This window comes from Sturnus vulgaris, chromosome 4 (assembly GCF_052056855.1).
Source record: "Sturnus vulgaris isolate bStuVul1 chromosome 4, bStuVul1.hap1, whole genome shotgun sequence".
Taxonomy (NCBI): domain Eukaryota; kingdom Metazoa; phylum Chordata; class Aves; order Passeriformes; family Sturnidae; genus Sturnus; species Sturnus vulgaris.
Window position 1 is genome coordinate 74256213 of NC_142246.1, and position 16485 is coordinate 74272697.

The 16485-nt window shown below is 43.5% G+C and overlaps 3 protein-coding genes across 18 annotated transcripts in view; 1 reads left to right on the forward strand and 2 right to left on the reverse strand.

The window, feature by feature from the left end:
• Window positions 1–918: 918 nt before the first annotated feature.
• LOC106858289 (interleukin-8-like) lies at window positions 919–2861 on the reverse strand. 2 transcript variants are annotated; one of them, XM_014884856.2, is made up of 4 exons: window positions 2716–2861; window positions 2467–2593; window positions 2302–2385; window positions 919–1933 (listed from the first exon to the last, which is right to left on the reverse strand). In XM_014884856.2, the coding sequence occupies exons 1-4, from the start codon at window positions 2768–2770 to the stop codon at window positions 1915–1917; spliced, it is 285 nt and encodes a 94-aa protein (XP_014740342.1). In that variant the 5' UTR covers window positions 2771–2861; the 3' UTR covers window positions 919–1914. The 2 variants fall into 2 exon arrangements, with proteins under 2 accessions (XP_014740342.1, XP_088020503.1); XM_088164377.1 differs by having other exon boundaries at window positions 919–2385.
• A 430-nt stretch (window positions 2862–3291) lies between these two features.
• Window positions 3292–16485, forward strand: part of RASSF6 (Ras association domain family member 6) — a 71540-nt gene continuing 58346 nt past the window's right edge. For 13 of the 15 annotated variants that reach the window (XM_088164363.1, XM_088164368.1, XM_088164372.1 and 10 more), the window contains exons 1-4: window positions 3292–5913; window positions 6427–6535; window positions 8279–8364; window positions 8764–8853. The gene's annotated coding sequence lies outside the window, so the exon portion shown is untranslated. Of the gene's footprint in view, window positions 5914–6426; window positions 6536–8278; window positions 8365–8763; window positions 8854–15680; window positions 15908–16485 lie in introns of those variants that run through there. The other 2 variants (XM_088164358.1, XM_088164361.1) reach the window with 2 other exon arrangements.
• LOC106858358 (interleukin-8-like) lies at window positions 12334–15497 on the reverse strand. Its single transcript, XM_014884968.2, has 4 exons — window positions 15251–15497; window positions 14355–14490; window positions 13716–13799; window positions 12334–13151 (listed from the first exon to the last, which is right to left on the reverse strand). The coding sequence occupies exons 1-4, from the start codon at window positions 15309–15311 to the stop codon at window positions 13121–13123; spliced, it is 312 nt and encodes a 103-aa protein (XP_014740454.1). The 5' UTR covers window positions 15312–15497; the 3' UTR covers window positions 12334–13120.

A 16485-nucleotide genomic window follows, 5' to 3' on the forward strand; every position in this document is an offset into this window, starting at 1 on the left:
CACCATTCCCAGGGGGAAAGACATTATGTGTGCAGACACTCTGGGGTTTGCTGAGAGTTGGCCAGTGCAGGCAGGACTTTCTCAAGGCTCTGAAGAGGGAGCAACAATTTCAGGTCACCTTTAAATTCCGGGGACTAAAATGGTGACAGGGAAACGGAAGAACATTTCATGCTCTCTACCTATGGGTGTGCAAAGGAGAGATTTCCATATGCTTTCATCTGTCTGTCCCGTGTTCTAGGAATGAGCCGGCTCTCCTCAGGTGTCACAGGGGAGCACTCATGACTCACCCCTGTCAGCAAGGCCAGGTCATGGCTGTGCCTTTGGAGAAGGTTTTGTTGGGTTTCACGTGCAAGCAGCAGTTGATTTGTCTGTCACTAGTGATGGAAGAGATTGTTTGCCCCAGAAATGTGCGCTGAGGAACCCAAACAAGGGGATTCTTGGCTTTTAGAAGTGCCAGAGATCCTTGCTACACCTGGGACCTGAAAATTTTTTTTCTGGAAACAGATTTGCTGTTGCAAACTTCTACTGTTTCTTACCGTAGCAAACCCTGTTACTCCTTCCCACCCAGAGAAACGTGTTTAATTTTAACCACAGCCCACTCCCAGGTAAACCAGAATACAAATTGCTGCAGAATGCAGGGGTGTGCCTGCGTTCAATACACTCATCCTGGGGTTAATCTCTCTTCATATCAGCAGCTCAGATCAGCTTCACATCTGAGCGTTTAAGTAATGTGCCTCTGAATACAGAAACACGTTCTCTTGGTACAAAGTGCCCCTGACACTTCAGAGAGAGCTGATTTGCAGGTGTGTCCAGGAATCCCTGGGTACACAGAGCTCATTGCTTCCCTGCATCCCGCTAGCCCAACCGGCACAGGTACACAGGCCAGTTTAACATGGAATTCACAAGAACCCAGGATATTTTTCAACAGGAAAACATGTTTATTGCATCGTATATTTCATTACATTATCATGAGAAATCCGCCTCTTTACATACAATTTTCCGAAGAAGAATCATGAAAATTAGTTATTCTTTATGAGTTATGACAGTATGTCATACAAGTAGACATAAAATGTCTAAGTCTCTCCAGAACACTTACTGTTCCTTTAGATCTTGTGCATAAATACCAAATACGTCAATGTAAACTCATTTAAAAACAAACCAACTAAGCAACCTCAACATAATCTGGTTAAAAACCAAACCAGTCATGGCGCAAACCCCCACAATTTCATAGAAATTATTAAACTCTTCTAAGTATTGAATAGGGGCAAAAGACTTCAGAGGCAAAATTTGTGATTTCCTTAGACAGTATCTTGTGCAAAGAGGTCCAAGGCATTCTGCCTTAAAGGCTGGTGAGTCGGAGTAGGAAAAAGAGATTCAGCAAAACATTCTTGCTTGAGCCTGGTTTTATTCCCATGTAACCTGAACAGGCACTGAAATGCTAAGTTCCAGACAGCACTCCTGCTGTTCCTGACAGAAGGATTAAGGATTACCCCCAATCATTGGCATGATCCATTCAAACCTCTCCTGTCACATTCTCTGCAGACATTCACAAAATCACCTTCACGATGGGCCCATCTTCTTTTCAGATATTAATGCTGTTTTATAAACACTTATTGGCAAATAGTACTTGGTGAGATGGACCTGCACAAAGGTGGAGAAAATTGAGAGAATGTTGCTGACAGGTGTCCAGCAAAGCTTCCACTGTCTTATCAAATGGATTCAATCACTTTATCTCAGTCAATAAAACCATACACAGGATTAGGCAATAACAAACATGAGGCGACGGAATGAAACATAGAACATCTGATCTACAAACACGTGAAAACTGGAGAGGTGAGCTGTGATGTTTTCGTATCATCTGTTTCCTGGTATCGTGCAGCAAACAGGTAACTTCACTCCGAGATGCTCCTTCCCTCAGAGCTTGTTTGGTGAACTGCAACAGGCAGAAGGCAAATTGTAAAGCCAGCCAGGAAATTTTTTCCCTATGTTTTCTTGCATACACCAGACAATAAATCCCACAGGAGGTGTGGAAGAGATGCCTGATGATGATGAAGATGGAACATACTGTGGCTAGATTTTCAATTAATCAGGCATTTGTTGTGGATACCGTCCCTGACAACCTGCTGGGTTGTCTCTTCCCCGACATAGAAGCCACTTTATGGCCACATTTTTGGCGTAACTAACGAACCAGATTTCCCTACAGGAATCAATAGCAGAACGCGGCTCGTTATTCTTGCGTTTAAGCCCCTCCAAAAGCTAAGTTTGGCCCCAAGCGCTGAAGGCAGCTGGCCCGGCAGGTACCTGCGGAGGATCCTGGTGACCAGGAGCTTGACCCAGGGCGCGGCGGGGTCCAGGCAGACCTTATGTCCCTGCTTCGTCGTGGCTCTGCGGGCGACACAGGGACGAGGTGAGGCCGGGGTCGGGCCCGGGGAAGGAGCAGGGCCGGGGAAGGGGCCGACCACTTACATGACCTCGGGCACGGCGCAGTGCGGCCCCTCGGCGAGGAACTCCAGGTGAGCCAGGCGCCTCGGCGGGATCACCTCGGACACGGCTCGCACGCAGCGGCAGCGCAGCTCCCCGCCCAGCGGCGCACCTGGCAGGCGGGAGGAGCCTTCTGAGCCTCGGCTCCGGGGTGTCCCGGAACCCCCCGGCCCCCGCGCACCCCTGCCGAGCCCGGCCGCGGACGGAGGGGTAGCCCCATCCCTCCCCGCTTACCCTGGCATAGAGCGGCGGCGGCCAGGAGGAGGAGAAGCCGGAGGTGCGGGTTCATGGCTGGTACTGGCGGAGAGGGTGCAGGAGACGGCGTGGCGGCCCTCTTTCCCTTCCATGCTTTTATTCCCTGCCGGGAGCTGCCGGGGGATTTCCCGGAGTGGAGCCGGGGGGCAGTGCCCCATTGGCTCCTTCTCGCCGGTGGGTGTGTGGCGCTCAAGGAACAGGGCGGAGAGGGAAGAGCGGCCGCTCTCGGCGCGGCGGCTCCTTCAGGTCTGGGAGCGACGGGAGCGTGGCGCTGCGCTGTCCCGAGAATCGCCCAGGGTCGGCTGGGACCCCATTCTCTGGAAGGAGCTGAGGCTTTCTTGCCGGGGTTCTCCGTTGGCTTGCAGGGTGCAGGGTGCTGTGCCAAAGGGAATTTGGGTTTTGGAGCTTGCCTTGCTGCCTAACCGTGTGCAACCACGCACTCTGATTCAGTGGGCATTGCTCCCCTGAGCACCCCTTTCTTCACCTACCTTTTGAAAACAGGAAATCTTTTTTTTCTGCAAAAAAAAAGGTTTCCATATCTACACTCCATTTCTGTTCCACTCCTCTGCACACTCTTTTTCTTCATTCCTGTCGAGGCATTTTGCTAAATTCAGTTATAAGGAAGCAAAATAGCAGTTTTCTTTGAGCTTTTAATGAAAATGAGATGCTAGTTTTCTAAATTTTATTTACGCATAGGTTTAGATCAGTTATGGCCATCACACTTTCTTTTGTAATAAGTTTTAGTAAGAAATATAATATTGCACTTTATTTGTCTTGTTTCCGGGGTTTGTTTTTCTGTTTTGTTTTGTTTTGTTTTGTTTTAATAGCCAATCAATTTTCTTCCACAAACGTTTGTGAGCATGAGTGGGGTTCAGTAAATCAGTTTGTTCCAGGCTGTGTGTCTTGCCCCATCTGCCTGAATGCCTTAGATTAGATGTGCTGTCTGGAAACAAAACCAAGTCAGGACCTGAAACAGATGAGATACAGCAAATAAAGCAGTCCTAGCGAGGGATTAAGTAGATAGCAAGCTGATGGGATACAGAGACTCATTCCTGGGCTCCATCAGCCACAGCTCAGCTGCTTCTTACAGCTGCTGGCTCAGTCCCTCAGGAGATCAGCCATTCGGTAAGGTTGTATGTCCCAAGCAAATGGTGATTGCCCTGCATTATCAGGAAATATCTGATGGCTAATTTGGACCCCTTTCCAGACACAGCTTGGTAATGACACCCTTGGAAGCAGTTGGCTTTTAGCTTGCCCTTTAAAGGCAGTTACACGGTCACCTTAGGGACAGCCACTAGTTAGAAACCTTCACTGCCATCCCTTGGGATCCCTTGAGATCATGGAGGTGGAATCCCCATTCCCTCTGGGTTATAGCCACACAAGCTTTGGACTGCGAGTTCCCCGTACGGCTGTCCCAAGGAAGTGTCACGTTCTTTGCAGGAAGAGACATTTGCCCAGCTGTAGCAAAGTGAGGCAATAAGCAAGTAGGATGATGCACAGATAATCTGCTTCAGGTCATTGCAGCTGTGATTGGCAGATGCAGCTCTGAATGGATGGGGGGGCAGATCACTCACTCGTTGTCACTCATGCACAGATTACACATTGTTCTTGGACACTGCACATGAGTAAGGACAGTTTGCGTGACAGCACTTGGCTTTGTGCTTGCATGACTGCTCACATGAACTGACCCATCAGACTTATTGCACAGTGGTTGCTGCTGAGGAAATTCCACAAGTCCCCTGGGGTCTGGAGCATGAGGCTGGTTTTAGACATGGAGCAGCAATGTGTGAAATTCTGCGGCCGGCTCTCCCTCGGATCCATGTGCCAAGAGGAGCAGCAATCAGGTCATGGACATGCTGCGGTGCAGCAGATGGTACAGAGCCTGGTCCTCTGAGTCAGGACTTGCACAAACAGGCCTGGAACAACGGAAATGGCGGTCTCTAGGACTATTGCAACATGGAAGACTATCTGCCTGAGCAAGGGCTGTGTACCTGCAGACTTCAGATTGCTTCTAGCTCCCTTCTGTGGGAATGTCAGTAAGGTCTCCTCACTCCAGTTATACAACAGCAGCAGCAAGGCTGAGCTCTCTCAAATTATACCCTTTACCCTCTCTCCCTTCACCACCTTTGGCAAAATTCCTTTAGCAATACAGAAAAGATAGGGAACAGACAGGATCAATTTAGAAAGTTGAGTTTTTTCCCTGCCTGCTGCCCAATCTCTTTCATTATAGATAAACTTGCCATGCACTGAGCGCAGGTGGTACAGATAGAATCATGGAATGGTTTGGATTGGAAGAGGACCTTAAAGATCATCTCAAATTAAGTTCAAATTAGTTATTGTGAATGATGGTGTCAGTGTAGCTGGGACAGAGCTCACCACTACGTATTTGCCTCACTGAAGTTCCCATTGAAGTCACCCACCTCTTTAGCAGAAGCTGCTGTGTGAAGATACACCAGGATTCTGTGAAATCTGTCAGGGTCCTTCATGTGGGTCTCGGGGTTACTGGGACACAGGAAGCAGTCCCAGCTCAGGCAAGCCCTGAGTAGGGACATAACGAAAATAAACATAAAGAGAATAAACCGCATGTGTCAATCGCCTTCGCATTATCCAGTCCTTAATTCATTACATGCAGGAAGTGATTCGGCTGCTTTGTTGCAGACTTTGGCTGTGTGCCTTTCCACAGCAGGTATTTGTTTCCCTTGGCACCTGTAGTGGGAGCCATTCACTGGCAGCAGGCTAAGGAGACCTACAAGACATTTAAACAAGAGATGTCTCACTTCAACAAGTGAGGACTTCTCCTAAGTGCATGAGAATTACTTTGGAGCATGTCCCTGATCCAACCATAAGGTGAACTTTTATCATGGCCAGTCTCTAAAGGAGCAGTCTTATTTCTTTCAGCGTTTTGATTGGGAATGATTTGTGTTCTGATCCGTAAAATCTCGAGTCACTGCTACCTAGTACTGTCTAAAGTGAGAGGGGGTATATACTGCTGATATAATCTCAGCTTCTTTATGTTGCCTTTTTTACCTATACCAGTATGTTCATAGTATTCCCTGGCCAAGATGAGATGCTCTTCCCTAACACCTATGATTCCTCCTGTGGATCCAGCTCTAGCATGAAGTACAAGCATATTTGCTGGAAGCAGTAACCAAATGTCAAGCTGCAGTTTTGTGCAAAGTAAGTTTTACGCCTATCAGATGTTTTATTTCCTTCCATTTCCCTGTGTGTTTCTCAAGTTTTGAAAAGTTTCCGGTCTGTATGCCCTTAAAAATAATACCAGAGGATGTAAGACATAGAAGTGTCCTGTTGTTCAACTTGTGTCATGGAGAATCCCAACTCCGTTTTGCCAGCTGCATCGTAGCACACATCAGATGTTGTTGTGTGCTCATCTCTATAATACCTTTTGAGATGTGAAAATTCACATTTAAAATAATGATGTGTGGCAAACGATGCTCAGTATCTTCCTGCCTGCCTTCCGGCATCTTCACCTAACTAATATTCAGGACTTTTTGTTTCCCTTCCACGGAGTGAGAGGTTCTTCACCTGTGTGCAATGCTGGGAATCAGAGCGTGAACACACATGCTGTTGGTAGCTAGAAGGAATGTGTTTGTATTACTCAGGCATTACCTTAGCAAATAGAATGGGTTGGCTCTGAAATCTGTGTTTGGACATCAATTCTCCACTTTTCAGTTTCATGTGCCAACTTCCCTTTTCTAAGATCATCGATGGGACTGCAGGACTGTAGTTTCCCTGTCACCTTACTTAGTGGGACTCCTGGACATACAACAATTCCCAAAAAGTGAGTGGCTGGTGGTGGACTCACTGGTTCTGGCATATTACACCTAACATGTAAGGACAGGAGGGTTTGGGACCCAATTGTTTAAGCAATTTGTTCTTACCTTTACTGTGGGGAAAGACTCTACTGGCAACTGGCAGGCATGATCCCGGACAAAGATTACAACTGTGTGACTCCTTCCACCTCCATACAATTGTTCAGTTCATAAGCCTTTGAGGTCATCACAGCTTCTAAAAGGCAGAAAGAGCCCCTCTTGGCCTTGCCAGCAGCAGAAAATGCTCTTCATCCTCTGAATTGCCTGCAGGCTCTTGCCCTTGCATCTGTGTGAATTTCATGTGCAGAAAAATACAGTTTCCCTATCAGGACATTGTTAACTATGGTGAAGCCTTTACTTCTCATGGGGACCCCTCAGAGAAGCTGTGCAAATAAATTCCTCACATTCTTACAGTTTTAGCCTGATAACAAAGATTTCAGTCAACTTGGAAATAAGCTGTTTGGAAATAAATACATTAAAATTTGTTCCATCTGCAGATAGTTGGAAGTAAACAAAATTTGAGTCTCTTAAAAAATGAACTATTCACCCCCCCGAAAAACCAGTCCAAAATCAACATTGCCCCCAACGTGGTTTGAGGCAATTTTGGTTTTCAGACTCAGTGGAGCTGAGTAATTTTTGGGAGTGTGCTTTGGATAGTTGTGGTCTTTTGGTTAAAGTGATAGCATCACCTGAGAAAACAGTGACATGAGACATCTGACCACAAGAAAATGGGAATTCTCGTTGGAATCATCACAAAATCTTTGAAGTCTTCTCTCATGACACCCAGCCTTTAATCCTGTCTGTTACTTTCACTGGTTGTGTAGCAATGAAGGAAAAATGAAGAAGTCATACTTGACTTACACCCTAGCAGACACTGAAGCTGCTAGCTCAGGGAAAGCTTTCTTACAGCCCTTTCAGTCTCCAGTGTATTTGGACTCTGTAGTAAAAATTAATTGGATTGCTGCTGGCAACAAAAAATGGCTGCTATTTGTTGAAAGGAAGGAAAAATAATACCGATACATTTGCATAATTGTTACCGAATTATCCAAAAATAGCCTACAGAGCAGCAAGAGGGACGTGTGTCCTTGCAGCTTGTTATAGGGAGGTGTTTAGAAAAGGAGGTGTTTGGAGGAAACACACTGATAATATTCCTGGTAAATGCGATCACCACTGAGTTTACTGTACATGGTTATCTTCCTCATTATATTGTATTTATTTCTTTTTTTTTTTACTTCCTTTTTTAAAATTTCCAGATAGTGTGACTCCAAAGTGCTTCAATACATGCCGGGTACAGGACTATGCCAACACATTGTGCTAAAAGTTATGGCAACAAACATGAGCAAAGTGTTTTTTCTGTCTTAAGAACTAAGAAATTAAAATTGCTAGTGAGTGCTGCTGTCAGGAGTAATATGAGGTGGCAGGAGATCAAGCAAGCTAGGAGCATTCTATGGAAAACAAGCAGCATTTGATTTAATTAAAATTCAGCATTTTTACCTTTAGTTTTCTTCTAAACAGTTACAGTCCCTGTAAAATGAAATTGATCAGGACATTGACTGAAAAGAATAATTTCACTTAGCTCCAACTATCACTTTGCTACGATTAGTTTAATTTAGATGCACTTTGCCCTTAGCTCGTGAACATAAGCTTGAATTTGACAAAATCCTCGCTTTCTAATGGGGTTTTTTTGTTTGTTCAAATCCTCGTTTTTCTAGGGGAGCGCTGTTCCACCAGCAGACTTTCCATCTGGATGGCCCTGGCTTCTATTCCTGGTGAACACCATTTGAACCAAACTGTACAGGTAATTTTCATGGATTTTCTTCTTCTTTTTTTAGCAGTCATTTTAGTATCAGAAGACATTGCATGCTCTCTCTCATCCTTTCCTCCAAGCAGGAATAGCATTGTGAGAACTTTCTGGCATGGAAACGAGCCTAGCATTTGGCGTGCCAACAGGTCAGGTGTGTGCAGGGAGATTGGCAGCTCTTTCCCATGTTTACTCCTCAGCTAAGTCTCCTGCTGACTTTGGTGAGAGATTTGTGTATGCAAAAACACACTTGGGTTTTCCTTGGTGGTAACAGGGAGTGTGTGAAGCTGGGTGCTCGATAGGAACCATCACCAACAAAGCTGTTTTCTTTGGCTCCTCTCAGTGAGATTGTGCTCCAGGTGAGCAGTGCTTACGTACATCGCTTCTCTTTCGCAGAATGATGGCCTTTGCTGTCAGAGGTGAAGTACCAAACAAAGAAGAAAGCAGGAAATGAGGAGCTGGTAGCCTTTTGACTACAAGGATTCAGTAAGTCAGCAAAAGTACATTAATTGGCTTGATTGTTGGTCTGCTGCTGGCAATGTCTGGCTCAGCAATGAACCAGCTGGGTGCCTGTGCATTTCTTTATTTGATAAGTCAAACACAAAGTCTTCAAAGAGTCAGGTTTTTTAACAAGTCACTTGCTCTTCACTGTTTGTATTGAGTGACTAAATGCCTTTCACACAGAGGTCTGACACCTGCGTGGACAAATTCATACTTTTCAGTAAGATCAATAGATGGCAGGGGGTGTTTCACATTCTGCCCTTTGGTCCTTTTCTGGCTTAGTATGTCTTGCTTTGCCTTTATTTTTTACTTTTGCAAAAGCCTGACCAAAGGGAGAACAGGAGTCATTCGTCTGTTGCTTATGATTATCTGCTGCTATGGCAGGTGGCTGTGCTCTTCTGAGTACCTGTGAATAGCTACTGACTTTCAGTTGGACACCTTGCCTTTTAACTGTACTGTAATTGTTTAATCTGTGCCTGTGCCACAGTGGCTCATTCTCACACGTTCTTATTCCTTCAAGAAGTTCTGCATCGAGTAAAAAGAAGCCCATGTGTCCATGCTCTCATTCACATGTCCTGTCTCACTGTTTGTGAAATCTGCCACTGATGCTTTAGACACGTACACTTCAGACAGAAATGGTATTCTGAGCTTTTGCAAGTTTATTGACATTTTGGCTTTAGCGCAACAGTTGAATTCTGAGTCTCCTGTCTGCTTGCAAACTTGTAAAAAGTGTGACCTTGAAAACCGAAGAGGAAAAGAAGAATTGTCAGTATTTTTGAAGTCTCCTTCTTTCTGTGCAAACATGTAATACATGCCTTTAATAAAAGAATCAGGCTAAGAGGGTGGACTAATTCATTTGCTTCTCTTATGAGCTATGAAGCTTTCATCATTCTGGAAAATTATTTCAAGGAAAAAGCTAGAAATCGTGAATCTTAGGATTGCAGTGTGAAGGTTACTTCAGTGCTTAATTTTTTTCTTTTAATACTGGCATTTTGTATTTAGCTGAGACAGAAAAGCTGCTTAAATCTTCTCCACAAAAAAAGAAGGCTCCTTTGGAGGTAAGCTGGTTAACTAGGTCCAAATATGCTCTCAAGCCACTTCCCTAACGACTTCTTATTTCCACAGGCTTTTATAGGGTATGGTATGAACAATTTTCTGCAAAAGATAAAAAGATCAGATTTTCTCCAGTTCACCTGTCCTCTAGTCAGGAATAGAAGAAGTCGACAGACTGATGCTGGAGTTGCAAATGTGCACTTTGGGTGGTGCAGTCTTACTTTACACTTCTGCTAGTGTCCCTGGCTGAGTAGGTGGAGATGGGATCTGGAAAACCTACTGAAACACTTTTTCAAAAAAATATTGACCACATTCCTCCTGAATCTGAACTTCCATGGAATAAGGTAATTGTACCTATCAGAGGTTGATGCTTGTTAAAATAAGTGATATTTGTTAAAATGATGAAAAGCTATTCAGCATAGCTATGTTGAAATCTGCCTGCAGAAGGTTGTAGAGATGTCACACTGCTGCCTGTTTCATAAAAGGGCAGAGGGAACGGTATCAGTGAGCCTGGTTATATCTATAACCTTCCAGATTCTTCCACATAACCTTCCTCTCCAGAATTCCACAGGAATTGTGAAGCAGTCTTTGCACTGACTGGCATCCATGGCTGTCACTAGAAGTCATTTAACTGCAGGTAATATTAAAGTCACTTTTAATGACAGTTTTCACCAGCAGAGATCTCAGAATTATTTTTATAGGTGGCAAAATTCTTGTTTCACTTGTGCGCACAGAAACAAAATGCCTCGTTGCTCACTCCAAACTTTCCATAGCACTTTGTTTAATTTCCAAAGGATCAATTTCCTATAGAGTTGCTCGTGATATCTTGTTATAAACAAGAATAAATGCTAGAAACAAATCTGCAATATAAAGTCTGTCCCATACTTTATTTTCCTGGGGAAAATGGGATTTTCCCTTGTTATGTGATAAGAACAAAAGAAAAGCAGTCATTTTAGAATGGGAAGCAGTCCATAATATTTTAAAAGTCAGCAAAGCATGGATCATGCATTTTTCACCTAACACAAAACCAGGATGTTTATGTTAGCCAACATTATGTTTATGTTAGCCAACAATCAGCACAGACAGAGAAATTCAGGCTGGGAAACTCGTGTTTGCATCCTCTGTTCTTCTAAGGAAGAATTAGAAGTATTTTTCAGGGACTTTCCAGTATTTCTTGCCATGACTTCCTCTATAGTTTGCAGTGTTTATACATTAGAGAGGAATATTACTTTCATTATTACAAGGACAGCAACCACAGAAATTCCAGGGGACAAATTGCAATTCTCCATACAAGAGCAGAACTCCAGCAGCCAGGCATGGGAAGGGGCGTTTGAGGACAGGGAAATGGCAGGTGGTCTTGGCTTGGTCAGATGGTAGCTGCCACTTCTCTTGCCCCCCAAATGAGCCTGTTGTGAAAAAAAAAGAACATAAAAGTGGTTTGAAAGGAAGTTGAAGTAAGGGGTGGAAGACAGGAAGGATATGTATATACCTCTGCTGCATTTCATGGTGTGGAGGGCACTGCAGTGAAAGGAAGGTGATGAATGCATGGCTTCTGCATGGTCTGATAGCTGCAGGGTCACAGGGCACACTGCTTAAAGTGGCCAAACTCTTCTAGCTGATGCCAAAATAGCGATGGTGAAGGAGAGGACAGGCCTCAGTCTTACTGAGAAGGGTCTTGAAGAAGAAGCCAGCCAGAGACAGCTGTCTTATTTTATGAGCACCATGTTACCCAGCAAAAATCCTTCTGCTGTCTTATTACTATCTAGATTGCAGATAAAAGTGAAATAAAAGTGTGCATTCCTCAAATAAGCTTATACTATATATAGCATATAAAGTTATACTCTAGCTAAAAGCAATGGTCTTTGAACTTATGTCCTTTCTCTCTTATTCCCTGTTTCCTTCTGGAAGATTTTTAAGGGAGGCAAGGCATCATGTGTTTAGCAGACTGCACTTCAGGGATCAGAATAGGAAGCAGATGTTACACTGGGACAAGTGCTTGCTCTTTGGGTACCCAAAGTAAAGGTCACAAATTCCCATCTTGGTGGTCACATAGTGGCCTTCTGTTGTAGTAAAGATTTACAACTGTGGGGCTGAAGTGGACACTTAGCAGTGTTTAGGCATCTGGGAGTAAAACTCTTTTGTCTGCAAGGGAATTAAAGAAAGGGCTTGTCTCCAGAACCCACCAGCCCCCGTGGATTGGGAACAGCCTGAGGAGAGGAGAGTGAGCCACTCACCCCACCCTAAGAGTCTGTAAGTGTAGTCAGGAGTGCCAGGTAACCATAGCAAGGGAAAGTTATGGTACCATGGACTTAAAAATTTTCATTTCGGTTCCAGAAATCAGGGTGGCAAAAAGAAAGCAAAATTTTCTAATAAAGCAAATGAAAATGCAAAAGATCAAAGAGATAACAAATGTTTTTTTTTAAATATAAAACTTTTAATAGTGCATTTATAGGAATAATTACACTCAATCAAACTCTCTGTATGTAAAATGTAGTTTTTTCCATTAGCTGATGGACTAGCTAATTAAACATACAAAAACAAGTACAGAGTAATGAGATTGTGAATATTTCTCCAGAAATGAATAACAGGAATGAAAAATCCAGTAGAAATTAAATAAATTATAACTGTTTCCTTTTTTACATAGAAACTGCTCAATAAATACAGTTATAAATACCGTGGAAATCACAATACATAAATAACAAGTACAGTCTTAGGTTAGGTTTTTCAAGTTAGACGTTACGGTTCACAGTCTGGCCACAGGCTGACTGTGGTTCAGGAAGCTGTTGTTGACACAACATACTGGTGCACTCCAGGGGAGCAGGAGGATTCATCAGTTTGCTGGTGAAATAGCAAAATTATCAGGCTTAGTGTAAATAAGCTGTGCTGCAGGTGCTTTGCACCTCACTGCATATGTTTGGCTCAAGTGGCTGCCAAGGGTTCTCAATTTCCTTCAGCAAACCACTTTTCCTTCAGTGTCACAGGCAGCATGTCCCATGGACAGCACTGGCCATTGTGACAGACTTCCTTAAATACATACAGTTAAATAAATAGATAAATAAATAAAACCACCCATAGTTAACATCATAACACTGATGCAGGATGTGGAAGATGGTGAACTGCTTGAGTGATGCTTTTCCCAAACATTTCCCTTGGCAGAAGAGCAGAAGCAGTTCCCAGATCTTTTCTGTCCCGGTGTTTCTTAGAGGGGAGAGTCAGAATTTTGTTGAGCCCTGTTAAGAGGTGAGAGAAGAGGATAATTTAAAAGAAGGTTCAAGTTACCACTGCTTAGCATTGTACAAACAATTTAGGATGCGGGGGTCTCTTTCCCATTCTTTGTGCTATCTTGAAGCACAGGGAAAATAAAGTTGATGTTTTGAAAGCAACTACTGAAATCCCAGCATGTGCATGCCTAGTGTCCAGCTGGGAAATCTCTGTAGCAAGAGCTCCTGCAGTTACTCACAGCAAGAACCTCATTAGCTCAGAAATAGCAGCTAAGTAAGGGGAAGATGACTTTTTTAAAGCCTTGTTTTTCAAAGGGAGGCAAACGCTTCTGTGCTTCCCTGCAGGTGGAGTTGCTGGTACTCAGAGGTTTGGTGCTGACATATCAGCCTGAGCAAGGACCCTGAAGCACAGTCAGAAAAACTTAGACTGATTCTGTATTTAAGCAGGAAGCTTCCCTGTTCTTTAAATCGGATTAAGAAAGAATGGGAAGTATCACTATGGAATCCTTCAAAGTGGCTTTTTCCGGGAGATTTGCCACTCAGCTGCCCAGATAAAGAGGGAATGGGACTTACCTGGCCAAAATTGCCTTTACAATCAGCTGTACCCAGGGAGCAGTGGGCTCCAAGCACACCTCTTTGCCATCCTTCAGAGTAGCTCTGCAAAACAAGGAATAAAGAAAAGTCAGGAGAATACTACATGGATTGGTTTTAGTCACGGAATGTGATCCTTCATTTTTAGATCAGATAGTATAAACGGATCCCAGCTACTCTAGGCTAGACTTGGCTGTTTTGCTTTATGCGTTATGCAACTGAGGGGACCAGAACCATCCAGAATTGTGTGGGTCTCTGTGTCTGCTCTCAAAGCAGTCACACGTTCCCAAAAATCTTTCCCTCTATATATGAATACTTGGTTTGGATTTCTTTGTATTATTAAAGCTTTCTTAGATGACAAGTCCATGAAATTTACGTTCTTCTACCAGAAGTATTTAATATGTCCCCTGACAGATAAACAATGGTCACTTTGGGAATATGTAAGGTCACAGAGATGGAGAAAAACATGACGTTTCACGTAAAACCATCCCTGTCCAAATAAAAACGAAGTCTGGCTGCATGAGGTGAGCATGCTGACAGTGCTATTGTGAAGCCTAAAAGCCCGGCAGCAGTGGCAGCAGTGCAGGGGAAGAGGAAGGAACCTCTTGCAGAGGCACTTACATGACTTCGACGTTCTTGCAGTGGGGGCCGCTCTGTGTCAGCTTCACATCTTGAATGGATTTGGGGGGAATGAACCTGGAATGAGTGGCTATGCACTGGCACCGGAGCTCGGTTGCCATCCTTGCCAAGGTCCTACCTGTGAGCAGAAAAGGCAGATCTTATGGTCAATGTATCAAGCATAAAGCACAGCTGCTCCATTGTAACAACATTCCCAGTTAAAATATTGCATTTGTCCGAGCTGCGTAAATCCTCATGCTATAGGGAGGCTTACTTAGCTTTCAAGGGAGCTGATGCCCGAGTACATTGGAAACTAAACTAACAAATCTTTTAAAAATGAACCCACATACTTTGTGTTTACTAACCATACTGACTACACGGTATAGTTAATTGCATTGTTTCAATATCTGGTTCAAAAACCTTGGCAGCTCTGCAAAAGACAGCCCTGGATTTGTTCATTAATTGGAGGTTTGCCCAGGTTTCTGTGTTCATATTGTTTCCTCTCTCCGACTGTGTATTACTTGCTTGAGGCAGCACGGTCACTAAGTAACAAATATGATAAACTGTTATTTGTGTGGGAAGGGAGAGAAACACTGAAACACTTCAGAACCAAAATCTGTCTCTAGCCACAGAAGAGCCTGTCTCTAGCCACCTACGCTTCAACTGAAGCAGAAACAAAGCAAAGGCAAATTGCATCCTTAAAATATTTCCTACAAGATGTCAGCAACTCATCAGTCCAAGATCTACATGGTAGATTTCTGACTGAAGAGAAGTGCTGAAAATCTCTCAAAAGAGACTAATTTAGTGAGACAAATAGAAAGCTACTCTGCAAGGACAAGCATCTCAGTTGATGCCTTGGCAAAACTGCGGCCAAGGAGACTTTGGGAATCTTTGCTTACCTTGAGACACAGCTGCTGAGATCAGGAAAAGAGCCAGGACAGCCACGAGTTTGCTGTTCATGGTTGGACAGGAGTTTTTCACTGGGATCTTTAGGTCTAGTTCTGTCAGCTTGAGTCCCAAAGGATTGCTGATGCCTGCTGTGTGTGGGGATAGTTGATTCCTGCTTAAATACTGTTTTGTGCCCAGCCTCTGTACTCTGCTGGCACGGAGATTGCGTTAGAGGAATTTCCCAGATGCAGTCAAAATGAGTCACATGACTGTTGTGAAACTTCTTCCTAGATGACGAGGAATTATTCTGCAGATAATGATACAATGCATTAATTTTTTAAAATATGTTTATAGTAGTCATACATTCCAACTATTTCAGTAGACTTGTATATTTTGTGCTTTTTCTAAAGTATATCCTTATTTAATAATATAACTTCAGAATGGTTTCCATTACATTTATGTTGTCTTTTATTAATATTTTCTTCAGGGTTATAACTGTTCTTTGTAGCTGTTTCAGGTCTGTACTTGAGATACTGAATTTCTTATTCCCACTTATGGTGAAAGCTACTGCTTACCTGATATAAGCCACCAGATTGGAATTCAGGCAGTGCTGAAATTACTGAGAAGCTCCTTACTGCATCAGCATTTTACCTCAGCATTATTTTGATGTAAGAGATTTTAGTTTTAGTTTTGGGTTTTTTTTCCTCTATTCAAGGGGCATGATACAAAGTAAATTCATCACTAATTCTTTATGTCTAGTAAGGAATTGAGGCTGCAGTATTCAAAGCTTTCTGTGGGAAGCAGATATTGAATGGGTTTGAAAATCATGCCTGTACTTTTGATGTTACTCATGTTAATGAATGATAAACAGGGGACGCTTTATATGCAAACTAAACAGCATGACCTGCTGAACACAACCGATTTGGTTTCCTCCATAAATCCAGACATTTTAAGTAAGTCTTGTCTGAAACCTTTTTCAGTGACAGCGACCCGAGGTCCTAGCAGAGGGACTACACAAGAGTGAGAGTTGTGGTGTTGTACAGACTTTTCTGTTAGAGAACCTTGTTGCATAAATGCTGAGCTTTTATTTGCTGTGCCGGGGGATAATACCTTGCAAGAGAGACAATTCCAAGGGAAGATGGGCTCAAATGCTGAACTTTAGCTTAAATCAAGATCTATATTTTCAAACCCAGCTAGACTGTGAGTGATTAGGAGAAAGCCTTCTGTTTCAGTGCAGTAAAAACAT